Genomic DNA, 16,517 nt, shown 5'->3' with positions numbered 1-16,517 from the left:
ATGCAAGTTTATGGATCATGGTAGGATCCCAGAAATCTGATTCTCTGGCAGCAACTGAAATTAATTGTCACAGCTGCTATTACAGTAGGCCTGGCAGCAAAGCATTTGTCCTTTAAAAAAAGAACAAGTGAGAGTTTGTATTGCATTTGGGAACAGTGGCTATATGTTCGCTGTAGCAGAAATACCATAATATAGATTGGGTATCAAGAAGTCAAAAAATGTTTTGCTGTAATAGTGGTAGTGAAATTCCAGGTCAGATCACCCAGAAAGTAACTGTTGACACTGTATTTTTTATATTACAGCATACTCCAAAACCCAGTAGAGATTTTCACTTTACCTATATGCTCTTTCACCTTCCTTCTAGCTCATTGTACCTGTGTGGAGGTACAATACAGCTATGCTGCCACATTTAGGTCTGGCTACTCTCTTTGAAAAAACAATGAACTAGAAAATCTTTCTTCACTCAGGTGCTGAATTCTGAAACCCTGTCTGCAGTCTGAAGAAGGGAAGCTTTCAGTGGGACCAATTTGACCAGCTCTGACTACATGAGATGCAGAGTGGCCATGCATTAAAGTTTGAGATAAGATGCACATTAATGTGGAAGAACACGCACAGCAAAAACTAAACCTAAATATTTGACAGAATAGAAATAAGATAGATGCAATGAAAAATAAAATATTTTTAAAAATGGAAGTGAAAACTTGTATATGTAGATAGATGCTGGAAGCAAGCTAAGGCTACACCACGTGTGCATCCGAATTTAAAAGAAAAACTAGATTATGGAAAGTGCTTCTTGTGCACATACTGAACAAACTATAAATATTTGTGGCGCACAACAGATTTGCTGTCGCACATGTAGGGATTTGCCACAAACACAGGGCATTCAACAAAGTTTTCAGACCGGGGGAAGGAGAAGAGATTCTGTTGGTGAACTGGTCCCCTTAGTTGAGGTTTTGGGCTAGACTGCACAAGAAACCGCACATACACTCTGGATATGTGAAAATGGGTCATTTAATGTGGTAGGTTATACTTTTCAAAACACATTACAGTCTATGTATCCTTGCCTCATAAACCCAATCCTATCCCTCAAGTCTTGAACACAATTAAACCTCTTGAACCTTTGCATTGAATCACCCCTTAAACCTATAGCTTCACAATCTCTTTATCCTCAAAGACCTGTAAATCTTCCAGCTCTTGTTTAGTCCAAACTAATCTCGATATCCACCGACCCACTCCTGTCAGTCTATTTCAGGTGCTAAGCCAGAAAGTTGCATAATTTCTGTGCCCTGCAGGATCCACCATTACATATTTATTTTGGGAACTACTTTTTTCTTTTTCATTAAGCACTCTGTGTTACTTTGATCTTCTCCTCCCGCCAAATATTCCCCCATGCTCCATGTTGCTCTCTCCCTCATGCGCTGCTCTTTCTCTTGTGTGCTTTTTCCGCGCTAAACCCTGTGCTCTATCTTGCTATCTCTCTCGCGTTGCTTTTCCCCTGCTTGCAACCTACTCCTTTCTTTTCCCACCTGCTTCTCCATTACATGCCTACCCACTTGCAGTCCTTTTAATTTTTTTGCATTTTTTTTCTACATTTCTTGGAGGGCCCAAATACTTAATTTGTTTCTGGATTACTACACTTGCTGAAATGTTCTTTATCATGATTGCAAATGTATTTTTTTATATTTATCACTGCAAATGGCACCAGCCATCTTTAATAGGTCAATAAAAAAATGAACAAAATGCTGCTGGACTCATTCAGTTGGTGCACGCATGTTTCATTATGCAGTTACTGAATGTTGCAGCAGCAGGTAGTGTCATAACATATGTGCACAGTGCGTGCATCTCATCATGATGCATATTTTCTTTTTTTTGTTTGCCTTTGTTGGAAAGCTTTGGCAAAAAGCATTGTGGTTTTTTGTTTTCAATGATGTACAGCATTGGCAAAAATCATTGGCAAAGGCGAGACCGGTCTGTTTTGCCAATGCTTGTTTCTTAACCTCAATTTAACTATGTTTTATAAGTGAAAGTAGTAAGTGATTTTCTGACATTTTCAAACAAAACTGTTACTTACCCCTGAAGTCAGTCAGTGAAAATGTATTATATATATTTTTACTACCAGTCAATACTTGAATGGCAAATCATCCTCATGTTGCCCAGAGTGCGTTTGTCACATTTGGGAGATAACACTGATGCAGTTGGGTGTCCGAAAGGGTATATGCTATGGAATCTATTGCTTCATTTGAATTCCCCTGCATTTATTGTTCTGCCATGGGTCAGGTCAGTGCCCCTTGCCTTGCAAAGGGAGCTTGTGTGCACTTGGAGACTTAAAGAGTTTCAACTACAGGATATGTATTTTAAAGGAACAGCGATGAGAACTCCATCCAAGGTTGACTGATTAGGTTGCTCTCAGTTTTCCACTCTGAATGTCATACTATAGGTTGTTGTTGGGTGGATAGGTTAAAGTTGTACAGCTGCAAGATACACCTGCCTCGTCTCCTGTGTCCATTTTCCAGTGAATTGCATAGCACAGACACTAGATAGTTTCCATTTCCACCTTGTACGACAACCTGTGTTGTTTACTACCTTTTCCAATGCTTTTTGATGACCTTTTTTCCAACCACTTGTCTTTAGAGTCATACTCTGGAGACATCTGAATATCTTAATTAAAGTTTGTTTTCAGAGAATTCCTTGTAGAGCCTCACATCCTATCATGTAGGTTGTATTGTGCTGGTCACTGCTGTTCATGACCACTTCTGCTACGTCCTCTAACCTTTCTTGTGTCCATTTGCAATGGTTGGCTAAGTGTGAAGGTGAATTCTTGATTGGAGATGCAGTAGGTGAGGTGGGGGGTTGGGGAGTGAAGCATGAGTTTGACCCATTGTCCTCTATCTTTTTTCTTGCTAAAGGATGAAAAGAGTGCTAGTGAGGCTGCCAAGGACACTCTTGATGACCTTTTTCCCAACGATGAAGAGCAGGCACAAGGTGAGTTTCATCATCCTTATTTTGTGCTTGCTTTGGCAGTGATTGCGAGCTATCATGTGTGCACTGGAGATAGTGCTGTGGGACAGAGTGATCCATCAGACACTTGTGCATATCTGGAAACTGCCTTTTTTGTGTGACGAAAGAGGACCTTTCTCGCAGAACAGCAATGCTTTAAGTGTTCCAGGTAAGAATTAAATGTACACTCTAGTTTTACGAGGCTTCTGTCCGTAAATTGCTTCTGCTCTTGAGAACTTCTACTTTGTTGAGAACTTCTCTTAAGATGGATAGGGAGGAGTCAAGATGGCGGGCTGAAGCCGCCAGGTGAAGGCTGCTACATGGAGCTGCTCCGCTGCGATTCGGATACGTTTTTGCTGAGACACATCTAAATTGGCTGATTACGATAGCCGGTGAAGGGAGAAGAGAGAAGGAGCACTGGGAATAGCGGCACCATTTCGAAACTCACCGCTGTAACTTTGCTCGCTCGCTAAGTGGGGCTTTTCCACCGCACGGCAAGACCCAATGTTCCTGATTGTGCTTCGCCAAAGCAGGGGTTTTCTCCGTTCCTGGACACTCGCTAGAGCTTGCTTCACTCGCACGCCGACGAGGCTGCTTAGTGGGGCGGGTCTTGGATCCTGTCTGTTTCCCCTGCAGCTGTGTGCACGCCTGACGCCGCGCTCGGTGCTACAGGCACCGAATAGCTTGGAGCTCGAGGAGCCGATGTCATCAAGGCAGACGCGTTCTGCAAGAAGCCGGAAAGTTTGTAAAACGGCGAAACAAGGAAATACAGGTATGATGGCGGCAGCAGCGGCTCCAGGCGGCCCCAATACACCATTAGTAGAGCAATCAGCGAAGCTTAAACCAACCACATTTGTTAGCAATATTGGTAAAAATAAGAATGTCAAACAAAAAAACTCTGACACTCTAGACCGAGAAGTAAACATTGAATTTGAAACAATGCCCGTGCAGGACAAGAATGGAGGAACTACCCTAAAGGGACAAAAAGCGCGTAAAGAATCTGAGTCTGAGATAGAGGTGGAGGCAGAAGAGCAGGCAGATAAAAACAAAAACTCAGTTAATAGCGCGAATTATGCTCTGATGGTCACCACTACCACTATAGCTGAGAAAGTGGAAAACAAGAGTAGAAACAAGGGCTCAGATAAACTTTCTAGTGTAAATAAAGTAATACTCTCTTTAGAAAGCCAATCAAATACTGGAGATGCCACAACAAACGAAATCCAAACTGGTATGGAGACGACATGTGAAGAAGGGACCTATGCGAAAAACGCTAGCCCAAAAAAGACGCAAGATATAATGCCTAAAAAAGGAGAGGACATTGTGGAACTAAACACCAATCCCAATCCCAACTCCCAAACGAATACATCTAAAATGGAGGGAAAAAAAACAGGAGATGGTTCAATTCAAGAAACCATCGAACTAGCAGATGAGGACTCCAACTTGGAGTATGAGGAAATAACAGACGAGGACGAAATAGACGGCACCCCTAAAACTAATTCTAGCAAAACAACTGGCTAAAGGAAAACCAAAATGAAGGCTAAAACCAAACAAAAAAATATAACTCTTAAACCACTAACTAGAGAACCAGCTGGAAATAAGAAAAGTCGCTTATTGATGATAGTCCATTGAGAAGATGGATTGAAGCAAAGGGTGGAGTAAAAAATATGGCTCTAAGACTTTCTGGTACAAGTCCCGAAGATGAGCACAACTCTCAGGGGAGCAATAAAGTACGCATAACGGAATCCATAAAGAAATCAACATTTGCGAACCAAGAATCAACAACTCCCCCAGGTGAAACTAGCGCTAACATAAATGAGAACAGCGAAGGTGCTTCCTCGACAATTACTTCCACCTCTACTGATAATATTGAGTTTGATGAATTTGTGGACATTAACCCTCAAGATACAATATCCAACTCTAATATGACTAGGGAGGACCCGGATTATATAATATCAAGTTTAAAACCAACTAAAACATTGTCAGTGGATAACTCAGTGGGACAGCCTGATACGGTAAACAATGTAACTGAGGAAATAGACATGAATACTTTTCCATTGGACGTTAATAAATTGCTGGCAAAGAAAACTCATATGGACCTTCTCAATCCAACTTCATCGCAGGGTCAAACACAAGCACAAGACACAATACTATTACAAGACCCCCAAAAACTTCATCAAATACTATATCTATGGAATCAATTATGCAAACTCTTCTGGCACATAGAATGGAGAGTCAACAGCAATATTTACAGCTAAGAGAAGACAATACTCAGGTACAAGTTTGCATGAGAGAAATCTGTCAAGGTCTTGGTGGGGTTACAAAAGAAATAGAGGACTTAAAGCAACGTATAGTAGAAGTGGAAGAAGGTGCCAGTAGAACAGAATCAACAGCAAAACAAAATACATCAAGGGTCTCTAAACTGGAAGCTAAAGTAGAAGATTTGGAGAATCGCGCTCGGAGACAAAATCTTAGACTATTTGGAATTCCAGAAGGAATGGAGGGGGCCGACCCGAGATCTTTTCTAGTGAAACTATTTCAAAGAGCCTTTAGTGATTTATCTGACTGGGACTGGGATTCCCAACTACAGAGAGTACATAGACTGCCTTGGTTTCAAAAAAACAAAAACAGTAAATTCCCTAGACCATTTCTGATATATACTTTGGGGAATTTTCTATTGAGGCAAGCTGTTTCACTCAAAGCCAGACCCAATAACCCTGGAACTATTGATAACCTAACCTTCTTCGTGAAGTCAGATCTAAGCAAAGGTACAATGGATAGACGATGGGAACTTCGGAAAATGATTGACTCTTTCAAAAACTTAGGGTGCATGGCCTATCTCCAAGAACCTGCACGCCTCAAAGTTATACGTAATGGCCAAGCGTTTTTTTTTACTGAACTTGAAGAGGCAGAACAAGCTCTAGAAAAAAATACTTTGGAAAAAGAAAAAGAGGATAATTGAACTAGAACTTAAAATTCATTAATAATGACACTATCTCTTTTGCCCGGCCACTTTGCTGATATAACACTTAAATAACCCTTGGCCTATTTTACTTTTTACTTTCCCATTTCACTCATTCACCTTTCTCTTATCTCTTTTTTTTGGTGTTTGCTTATATATATATTTTTTCTTTGTGTGATCAAATACAGACATACTTATGAAGCGGTTGGGGCAGTTTCCATGCAAGCTCCTTCACTATGCTGCCTACACAGCGGCAGCAGGAGATAGAGGGGTACTCCCCCCTAAGGGACGTGAGGGTGCGAGGGTGGGGGGGGGGTTTGACAAGGGAGGGGGTGGAAAAAGGCGGGGGGAAAAATGCGGAAAAAGTTTATTGCAAGAAATGAATCTGTTTTAAAGAACACTAGAAAATATTTGGTTAAAAAAAGGTATCAACAGAGGGAAACTAATTACACGGGAGAGATTATAATTTATAAAAAATGCCTAAACTAAGACTGTTAAGTTGGAATGTAGATGGTCTAAATAGTAAAATAAAAAGGAACTTAGTACAAGAAGAGATTAAAATGTACAATCCAGACTTTGTTCTACTTTCAGAAACTCACATTAAGTATCAGGACAGAAAATTGCTGTCCCAGATGGGTTACCAATTGGTTGTATGCTCTACTTTGAATGCGACTATTAGAGGGGTAGCCATTCTAAAACAAAGAGGAACTCGATTTGAAACAATTAAAACAGCTTCAGATGCTCGGGGTAGGTGGGCAATTGCACAGATACAAGGCGATAACAAAAAAGTTGTACTATGTGTGGTATATGGACCCAAAATCGATGACCCCAAAGTATTTGAAGAATTAAGTATAGAGCTACTAGAATGGGAGGGAGAAAGTATAATTGCGGGGGATTTTAATTGTGTCATTAATTATAAAATAGATTCCAGAGGGCAAAGTAACTCTAATAGAATGCACAAAGCTAGATCAGCAATAATAGAACTAGCAAGATTAAACAATCTGAAAGATTTATGGCGCTCTAAATACCCTCTGATAGCAGGTTATACTTACTACTCTGCGCCGCATAGATCTTGTTCTAGAATAGACATGATATGGGCATCAGACCAGATAGCAGATAATTGTGAAATTGAAATATGCCCAAAAATCACCTCAGACCACAACCCTCTGCTACTTGAATTTGTAACAATAGATCAAAAGAAAGAAACACGAAACTTTACTTTCCCAAGATACTTATTGGCTGATGCTAAGTTTATATCACTATTGAAAAAACATATACAAGAGTTCATAGTACTTAATATCAATACTGCTAGTATAAATACTGTATGGGATACTTGTAAATGTAGCATCAGGGGGTTTGCTCAACAATATATATTGATGTCAAACGCAGAGAATCGCCGTGCTAACAAGAGAATTACCTCTAATATATTACAAACTGAACAACAACTTGCCGACGCTACGCGACACTCAAAAACTGATATTGATGAGATTAGAATAAAGTTAGCCGAATTACAGTCTGGTATAAAAAAAACTTTAAGAGAAAGATATAGTGCAAAAATACATAAATATACACTTGCCCAGTATGAAGCTGGCGATCGTATAGGCAAAGTACTTGCATATAAGACCGCGGATAAAAAAGCTAAAACTAAAATTAAGGCAATAATAGGGTTAGATCAAGGCATTTATGAACAAGCAGACCAAATATTAAATCAATTTGTTAAATATTACCAAAACTTATACACTCCAGATAATATACCCTCCAAAAGCACAATAAAACAATACCTCAATAAATATCTATCAACACAAAGGGTTCTAAATATAGAAGCTCTTCAACAATTAAACTAAAAAATAACATTATTTGAAATAAAACGAGCAATTGACGCTCTACCGCTAGGAAAGGCAGTCGGTGAGGACTGTTTGCCTTTCGAAATATATAAAATTTGTGCCCAAGAACTATTACCATTGTTGGAAAATGTGATAAACTTAATTCTCCCATCTAAGCAAGCACCATCATCTTGGAAAATTGCCAAAATAATTTTTTTCCTCAAAAAAGGCAAACCTGAAAAAGAGTGCGGTTCATACCGCCAAATCTCTTTGCTTAACTCAGACGTTAAATTTTCTCTAAGATTTTAGCCAATCGCCTTGCTCCTATTATGCCTGATATGGTTAATTCACAACAACACGGCTTTGTAACGGGTAGAGACACCACCGCCCACGTAAATATGGCAATCACAGCTTTTGATGTGGCTGAGACTATTCACACCCCACTCGGTATGATCATGTAAGATGCGGAAAAGGCATTTGACCGAGTGGGGTGGGAATACTTGTGGGAAGTACTAAAGAAAATAGGAATATCCGGACCATATCTGGATTGGGCTAGTTCACTATACGATGAACCACTGGCTGAGATTAGTTATGGGGGTAAAGACTCAGCTAACTTCAAGATAGGAAGAGGAACAAGTCAAGGTTGCCCCCTCTCCCCATTACTTTTTGCTCTTTCTCTTGAACCCTTATTAAATGCACTAAACGAACAGGCTAACATCATTCCGGTTAACCACTGCTAAAAAACCCTCAAAATAACAGCTTTTGCTGATGACATCGCAATCTATACAACAGACATAAATAAAGCAATGCCTGGGATTATTAGTGAAGCAACAAAATTTGGGAATGTATCTGGGTACAAACTCAATGTGAGTAAAACACAAATCATTGCTAATTATACCCCAGATGAACCTGTATATGATATATGCCAAAATGCTATATATTTAGGAATTAAATTAGCTGCTAATGTTGAAAAGATACTAAACATGAATTACGAAGCTTTCCTAAAAGAAACTGCTCTAAGTCTTACAAAATGGCACAAGATACCACTTAGTTTAATAGGACGACTTAATTTGATAAAAATGAAGGTATTACCCAAATTACTTTACTTATTTAGGGCTATACCACTTCAACCTAATAAACTATTCTTTAAAAAACTAGATGGCATATGTAGTAGCTTTATATGGGGGTATAAAAAAGCACGAAGGGCTATCAAGTTTCTGGAATTGCCAACATCAAAAGGTGGTCTCACTTTTCCTGATTTTAATCTGTACTTTCTAGCAACCTTTTTTCGTCGAATAAGGAGCTTAATAAAGAACGAAAATCAACTATTTTTTCATCACTACATGCTAGGACCTGATAGTAAACAATTCTTACTTCGCGCACACGGCCCGAATTATTTTAAACGTGTCAAATTTAAGACGGCTAAGCACATCAAAAAAATCTGGGATCAAATTTTGTCCATTGACAAAAGTTAATTCTTTAATGCTGAATTTAGACTCTGGAACAATCCAGGTCTTCCTGGTATTTTCTCTGATGGGACAGGAAACCGATGGATTAGACATGGAATAAACACACTGGGAGACCTCTATGGATCAAATGGTATTTTAGACTTTGAAAGATTGAAATCAACAAATGGTCTAACTAACGATATGTACTTTAAATACAGACAAATAAGAGACTTCCTTTTTTGCAAAATGAAAATAACGGAAGTAACCCAATCAGACTTACTTGAGTGTCTATACTCCGATAAAACAAAATCACTAATAAGATTGGGCTATCAACACTTAGCTAAGGGCAAGGGTGATGACACGATCAAAATTGCAATACAATGGTCTGGTAGACTTTATATGGATATTAATCCTACACAGATTGCAACGGCACTATCCCATTTAAATAACATAGTACATTCCTCCAATCTTAGATTACAACTCTACAGAACAATTACACAACTTTATTATACCCCACAAAGAATATCTACTTGGACACAGGGGAATTCAACAACAGATAAAACTAAATGTCCAAAATGTGACACACATGCAGCTGGAATAGAACATATGCTGTTTTCTTGTCCCGAATTATCCATATATTGGAACGGAATAATGGAAGTCCTAAAACACAAACAGATAACAACTCCAGTACTCTCTGCACATTTAGTTTTATTAGATCTACAAGAAATTAACTGTCTTAATAAAGATCTCATAACTATACTCTTTGCATGTGCAAGATTAGTTATAGCTAGAACATGGATATCTAAGGATCCCCCTAATGTTTCAGAATGGTGTGCTTTGGTTAGCGAAATAAGTATTATGGAACTTACACTAGCTAAACATAGAAGCCCAAAAGCCTTTAAAAAAAAAGAAAAGATTTGGAAACATTTTTTTGAACTATAAAAGTTGGAAATTTTTTTTACTTGTGACTATCTACTATTTGTTGGGCACTATCTATAACTAGCTAAAATGTACTCCGTAACTTTTCCTCTTGTTTTACTATTTTCTCTGTTGATCTTTTTATATTGCAAAATTTAACACAAGCTAATACTATGTCACTTTATTGTTATATGATTCAATGTATTTTTTCCTTTTTTCTTATCTTGCAATAATAAACATATTTAAAAAAAAAAGAGAACTTATCTTAAGATCTGGATTTACTATTTAAATGTGCAGTTTCTAAAGGCTGGTGTATTTATTGCATATAACTATACTCTGAAATGCTATATCTATCGCATATTCTATAGTGACTGTCCGAAACTAGAGAATTACTACACAATCGGAGTTTTCTGATTTTATTGGCTTTTACTGCACATTGCCAGAAGTAAATTTCAGCAGGTTTGACCCCTACCCCCACCAGGTTAATCATGGAGCTCCTGCTGCTCCTAATGATCGTCATTCTGCTTAATAAAGGGCTTCCAACATCTACAACAATGGTCACTATACCCGTGGCATTGAGTTCAGATAACCTCATTTGGAAACCAGACAACATTTTGAAAGCCCAGCTATCAAAGAATTTTTGTGTATCCACTGTAAGATTCACTGTTGTCATAAAGCTCCTTTTAAGAGTGGCACCTCCATGCAGAGGTAATTTATTAGGGTGAGCACACTAGTGTCCAATTTCAGTCATCTGTGCCTTGCTTATAATGCAAAATTCATTTAAGAGCCAACAGCAACTTTCATAAATGGAAGAACTAAAATAAATATAAGGAACACTCTTTTTCGTCCTTCCATGTAAATAATATGGCATCTTGTTTGCTTCATGACCTTTCTTCTTTAATAGTTAATGTCTTCATATAGTGTGTGTTTTTGTGTTATAAAAAGGTTTCATTTTGGGTCTTTCTGAGGAAACCTTTAAAAGGCCTTTTCATGGAGCACTTTTTCTTACAGCACCTGGACGCACTTCGGGCGAGGTAGCAGCTCAGCATGGCGGCTATGAGATACCCGCCCGTCTCCGCACATTGCACAATCTAGTGATCCAATATGCCTCACAGGGCCGATATGAGGTGGCTGTGCCTCTGTGCAAGCAAGCATTAGAGGACTTGGAGAAGACGTCTGGACATGACCACCCGGATGTGGCCACCATGTTAAATATCCTGGCCCTGGTGTACAGGTCAGTTTATATATCTCTTCTATATTAGAAGAACGAAGTAACTGCTTCACATATTTAGGGATTTTTGTTTGAGTCTTTGGTCTGTTGATCAGTGAGAATTTATTCTTAATGACTTAAGTGATAGACACATTGAGGTGTCGGACTTAGAAAGGTAATGACTTTTTGTGATAATTTGGTGCTCCTAATAGCAAATCATTGTGCGCTTCTTAAATTGGCAGATTGGGACACCAGCAACAAAAAAGTTATTTGAAGATGACATTTATCTTTTCCTTTCTTGCAAGGGACCAAAACAAATACAAAGAGGCGGCCCACTTACTGAATGACGCATTGGCCATCAGAGAAAAGACCCTGGGCAAAGACCATCCAGCGGTAAGGCCAAGAGTGAATGTGCCTGGGCATACGGCACAGCAGATTAGTTGGAGAACAGTGATGAAAGGTGTGGTGAATATTGGACAACTCTTTCCTGCGACCCGCATTTTGTCTTTTGCATAGGAAGAATGTGTGTTTGTAGGTGTGTGTGTGCTTAAAGACTGTGTTTGCCTTTTGTCATAGAGCAGTAAGGGGGCTGTCCTTTGATTCTCTATACCTTCTGTCACATGCTGCCATTATTTTTGGTCTATATCTTCTCTTGGCTCCCTCCTTTCACAGATCGACTTCTCTTATTGCACTCCTGCTATTCTCAGTAGTATCTCATACCTTCAACATCCTAGCAACAAAGTGGTAATACAAGTGGGATCTCCTATTTTCACTGTTTCTCTGACTTAAATCACTTCTTACTCTTACTGTTTACATACTTCTTGATGCTCTCTCTATGTAATTGTTTGCATGGGGTTTTTTTTCATTGCCACTCCACTTCTGGTGTGTGTCTCCCGTCTGGCATTTGTTATTATAGTTTTCCCCATTATTAGATACAGTTTGACGATTTCCACTTTAAGGACCATATCGCATACCTCATTTGCTTCACTGCATGATCTTCATTGTAAGTTATAAGCATTAAAATAATTTCCCACCGTGTGTGGGTCCCTTGACCTCTTAATCCATATTTATTTATCTTAAAAAGTTGGAGAATCCAGCATATCTAATACTATAGTACAACTTTCAAACCAAATCAGACTTTGAAGCTTTTCCTGAAATTTGAATTCTTCTAAAATAAAAACTTTCTTAAAACTACTATACACTGAGTGAAACACACATATGCAATGTCAATAGCTCTCGCTTATTAATGAAAGTGACTTTTGTCATTGATTGGTTTAGGAATTCAATATGTCATCATGCATGTACTCTGTCCCTCGTATTTGCACTCACGCATCCATACATCTTTCCACTGACTCATTCTTCCATTCACCCGCTGATTCAAATTCAATAAAACACACACAGGCTCAAAAACAAATGCAGAATAAATTAAAAGATTAAAAGTAGATAAAATAAAACCTGATGCTGGCTAAACACGTCAGGCATATGCTTTCAATAAGAAAACTAAACATAGCAGCGGATTTCTGTCTCACCGAGGTATAGTAACTTATCTGTTATTTTATTAAAGGTCCGGCAATGTCACCGCATTTAGAACCAATCTGCTGACCTTCTTAGAATGGTAAAACAATGATGAACTATGAACAACAGCAATCAATACTGAACTCCTGGTGACCACGTGGGATGCGGCACACTGCAGATTAAATTAGTGGTTATGAGGCAATCTGTTAGCACTGCATTGGGAGCCATAGTATCCTTGTAAACATAAAAATAAATAGGGGAGAAGCAAAGAAATGAAAGGTGACTCTGATAGGAGAAAATCTACAACAAAAGCAAACCACCAGCCTTGAAAGTGAAGCCTACTGGTTTTAAGGTGGAGTACACATGATAAAAAAATGCTGACATTCACTGGGCAAAAGAACCAATGACTGTTATGGACTGAACCATTACCCTGTGTAGAAACTGGCCACCATCTCCTGGGGCCTAACATGAACTAAAGGGGAGGAGGGCATGTGTTTCCCCCCACCCCTCCCCCCCGAACCACTCACAGGGGCATGGAGAAGCACAATGGCTTTCTCTAGTATCTGTACAGCTTCCTCCATGAATTTTGAGAGGCGACCTATAAGCTGGAGGTGTATGCCAACCAAGCCCTCGTTCAATGCTGCCTTGATCAATATGATTCCCAGTCTGATGAAGGACCTACACAAAGATCTCGTTCTTGGTAAGGCAGAACAAATACAGATCACATGATCTAATAACTGCGGCCCTTCTGTAGGTTACAGCCTTGAACAAACATCCAGGGTTGAAGGGTCTTTATTGGTGACAACATGATTCTCATGTTTACCTGTTTTTTGGTCTCTCCTAGCAAATGTAGCGCATGCGCTGCTTCGCTTGGCGAGACTCTATTGTTGTGGCTTTTGCTAGGAAGGGATACAAACCATGTGCTCGCACGGACATCCGATAAGCACGATCATGGCTTCTCCTCTGCTTCACAAACTCCCACCGGTGTGCCATCATGGCGTCTCCTCTCTGGCTCCCATTGCGCGCTTTCACTTTCCGTCTCCTGTCTGCTCCACGGAGACAGCTTGTTCTTTTTTGGATCCATTTCACAGGGAAGCAACTAAATGAAAGAAGGAAAGAGGTTGTGAACCGTTTCTTCAAGTCACGGTTTTCAGTAAGTGAGGAGCAAGACATAAAGAGAGGGAATAATAGGAAGAGGGTGGGGGGGCAGCTGCCAGCACTGAAAAGAAGAGGACATTGTCCGTTTCTTCGCTGGGCTAAACGCCACAGCCGCACAATCCCATATTTTCAGTGGCCCTGCTTATAACTAACTGGGGCACATGACATCCGAGACCTAGGCATAGCTGGGACACCAGCAGTCCTGTGTCTTGCTGGATTCAGCCATTCATCCTTCTGAGGCCAATCGAATTAGCGCACTGGACTGGCTGCCAGAGTGGCACATTGCCTCCGCATCCAGCATTCCTCCTCCCGATAATTACGAAGTACAGTGTAGGAATCGGATAATGAAGCATTTCCAGGTAGACGTCTGGTGCTGGCACCGCGCCTGCAGGTGGCCGACTCAGCCAGCCGTTCACACTGCTCAAAAGTTTAAAACGAGCACTGCTGACGTGGGTGATAACACAGATGTGACACTTCTGCAGGCCAGTTTACCCGAACGACCTGCAGTGGTGGGAGAAAGCTGCAAAATGGCAGGCCAGTACTTCCGGAAGGTATAAGGGCTAAAGAAGTGTCCGCGCCGTTTCAGGCTGGTGCCTCTGAAAGGAGTTCGGTGCTGGGGTACAGTCAGTCTTGTATCAGGCTGGCGAAGGGCTGGTAAGGCTCGCGCAGATCCGTTGTCCTTGAAAGGTCGGGAGAGCTGGTTTGGAGTCAGTCTAATGTTAGGCTGGGACCTCCCAAAGGTTTCGAGCTACGCACAGTGGACTGCCAGTCCCATGCCAGGCAGGTGGCTCCGAAAGGATATGTATGTAGCTCTGAGAATTCAGTGCCACCTTGGGCTGCTGCCCTGAAAGGGCTAGGGCAGGCAGCGCCACGCCAGGATGGCCAATGAAAGGTCATGTCAGGCTGTAGCTCTTGGTGAAACATCTCCACGCCAGGCTGATGCCTCTGAAAGAACTTTTCTTGCTGCAGAATTTGTCTTTTATAACCTCATAATCTTGTCCTCTCTTGCCGCATATCTCCAGTGGTCCTACTGCAGCATAGATCATAACAGATCCGCTGGATAGCAAACTTACTGTAGAAAAGTGTCTGCACCTGCAGGTCAGAGGGTTGAGTTTACTCAGCCCTTCATCCGTCTGAGGTCAATAAAAGAAGTGAAACCTCAGCTAAATGTGAATTGAGTCGTTACCAGTGTTATTTGGTGCTACGTTACCAGTGTTATTTGGTGCTACGTTCCACCCTTTTATCTTTACTGCCTGACCTATCATTTTATGATATATTCTTAACGCTTTTCTAGGGATCTGTTTTGAGAAACCTGTGTTTGTGCTTTTTACCATCTTGCCATTTTGGGGTTCATTATTGATCTCCCCACCCTAAATCTATAGCTGGAGGACTTCATGCCCAACTCGTTTTAGGTCACAGCGGGGGGGGGGGGCGGCTTAGAAGTCAAGCCTGTGCTGTAATGTGGAAGGGGGGGAGGGGTAAGAGAGAGAGAGGATGGGGAAATGTGTGTGTGTGAGAAAGGGTCAGAGGAATGAAGAGAAAAAGAGAGAAAGGGAGGACGGCTGAGTTGGGGGAAGAGATTGAGATGGAAGGTAGGGATGTCCTGAAAATGAGTATTGAGTGAACCCCTCGAGCAGTACGACTAGAAAATAGATTTAGGATCACTAGGGAAGGTAAATCATGGGACCTCAAAACCACATAACATAAAAATACATATTAATAAACATGTGTTACTGTTGACTAAATTACGTTTTGGTATTTTTATTGCACTATATTAAATATTTTGGTGTGTTATCCCACAAACACATGTTTCACAGAAAACAGGGACATTTTTCACGATTTCCTGTGAAGACTGGTTTTATCATCCTAATGATAGCCCCAAACCTGTCACAGAGCTTTACCACTGTCAGGGCCACTAGGATTATGGTGCAAGGTATCTAAGTTATGCAGCAAGCTTATCTAAATTATGTAAAAACAAAGACAAATTATGGGCCCTATATTCTAGTGGTATCATTTTATACATTTGAGTTACAAACACATTTTTTTCGTGGCATATTATGCTGCAGATGTGATAAATCCATAGTTCTGTTGTAAATGCTACCAAATCACTTGCATTCACTGGCTCTCATTGTACACTGTTTTATCAACAATTTATTTTTGAAAGGTAAACCTAACCATTCGTAGTCCAAGCAGTGCCCATTGTTAGTTGCCCTTATATGAAAGCAGCGCATTCAAATCAACTACTGCGAAAATGTAATGTGTAATGTGGTCTTAAATTTCCATGCAATAGGTCTTGCCTTTTATTAAGTTAAAGCCATTTGCTTTGCTATACAATAACATTAGCAAAGCACATGGCTTTAACTTAATCGAAGGCCAGACCTATTGCATTTTCAATGCTTGTTGCTACTGTGATTGTTTCATATAGGTATTCCAAGATATGGTTGTGGTGACAATGCTGTGTCTGAAGCTTCCAAATACTGAGCCTTTTT

General features: G+C 40.2%; 1 protein-coding gene across 3 annotated transcripts in view; it reads left to right on the top strand.

The window, feature by feature from the left end:
• Positions 1-16,517, top strand: part of LOC147692219 (kinesin light chain 2-like) — a 359,953-nt gene that overhangs the window by 94,156 nt on the left and 249,280 nt on the right. For all 3 annotated transcript variants that reach the window (XM_086938492.1, XM_086938494.1, XM_086938493.1), the window contains exons 4-6: positions 2,907-2,982; positions 11,157-11,379; positions 11,661-11,748. In XM_086938492.1, coding sequence (XP_086794618.1) covers positions 2,907-2,982; positions 11,157-11,379; positions 11,661-11,748 — 387 coding nt within the window. The remainder of the gene's footprint in view (positions 1-2,906; positions 2,983-11,156; positions 11,380-11,660; positions 11,749-16,517) is intronic.

Source organism: Lissotriton vulgaris, chromosome 9 (genome assembly GCF_964263255.1).
Source record: "Lissotriton vulgaris chromosome 9, aLisVul1.2, whole genome shotgun sequence".
Classification (NCBI taxonomy): domain Eukaryota; kingdom Metazoa; phylum Chordata; class Amphibia; order Caudata; family Salamandridae; genus Lissotriton; species Lissotriton vulgaris.
This window is presented reverse-complemented; position numbering and strand designations above follow the sequence as displayed.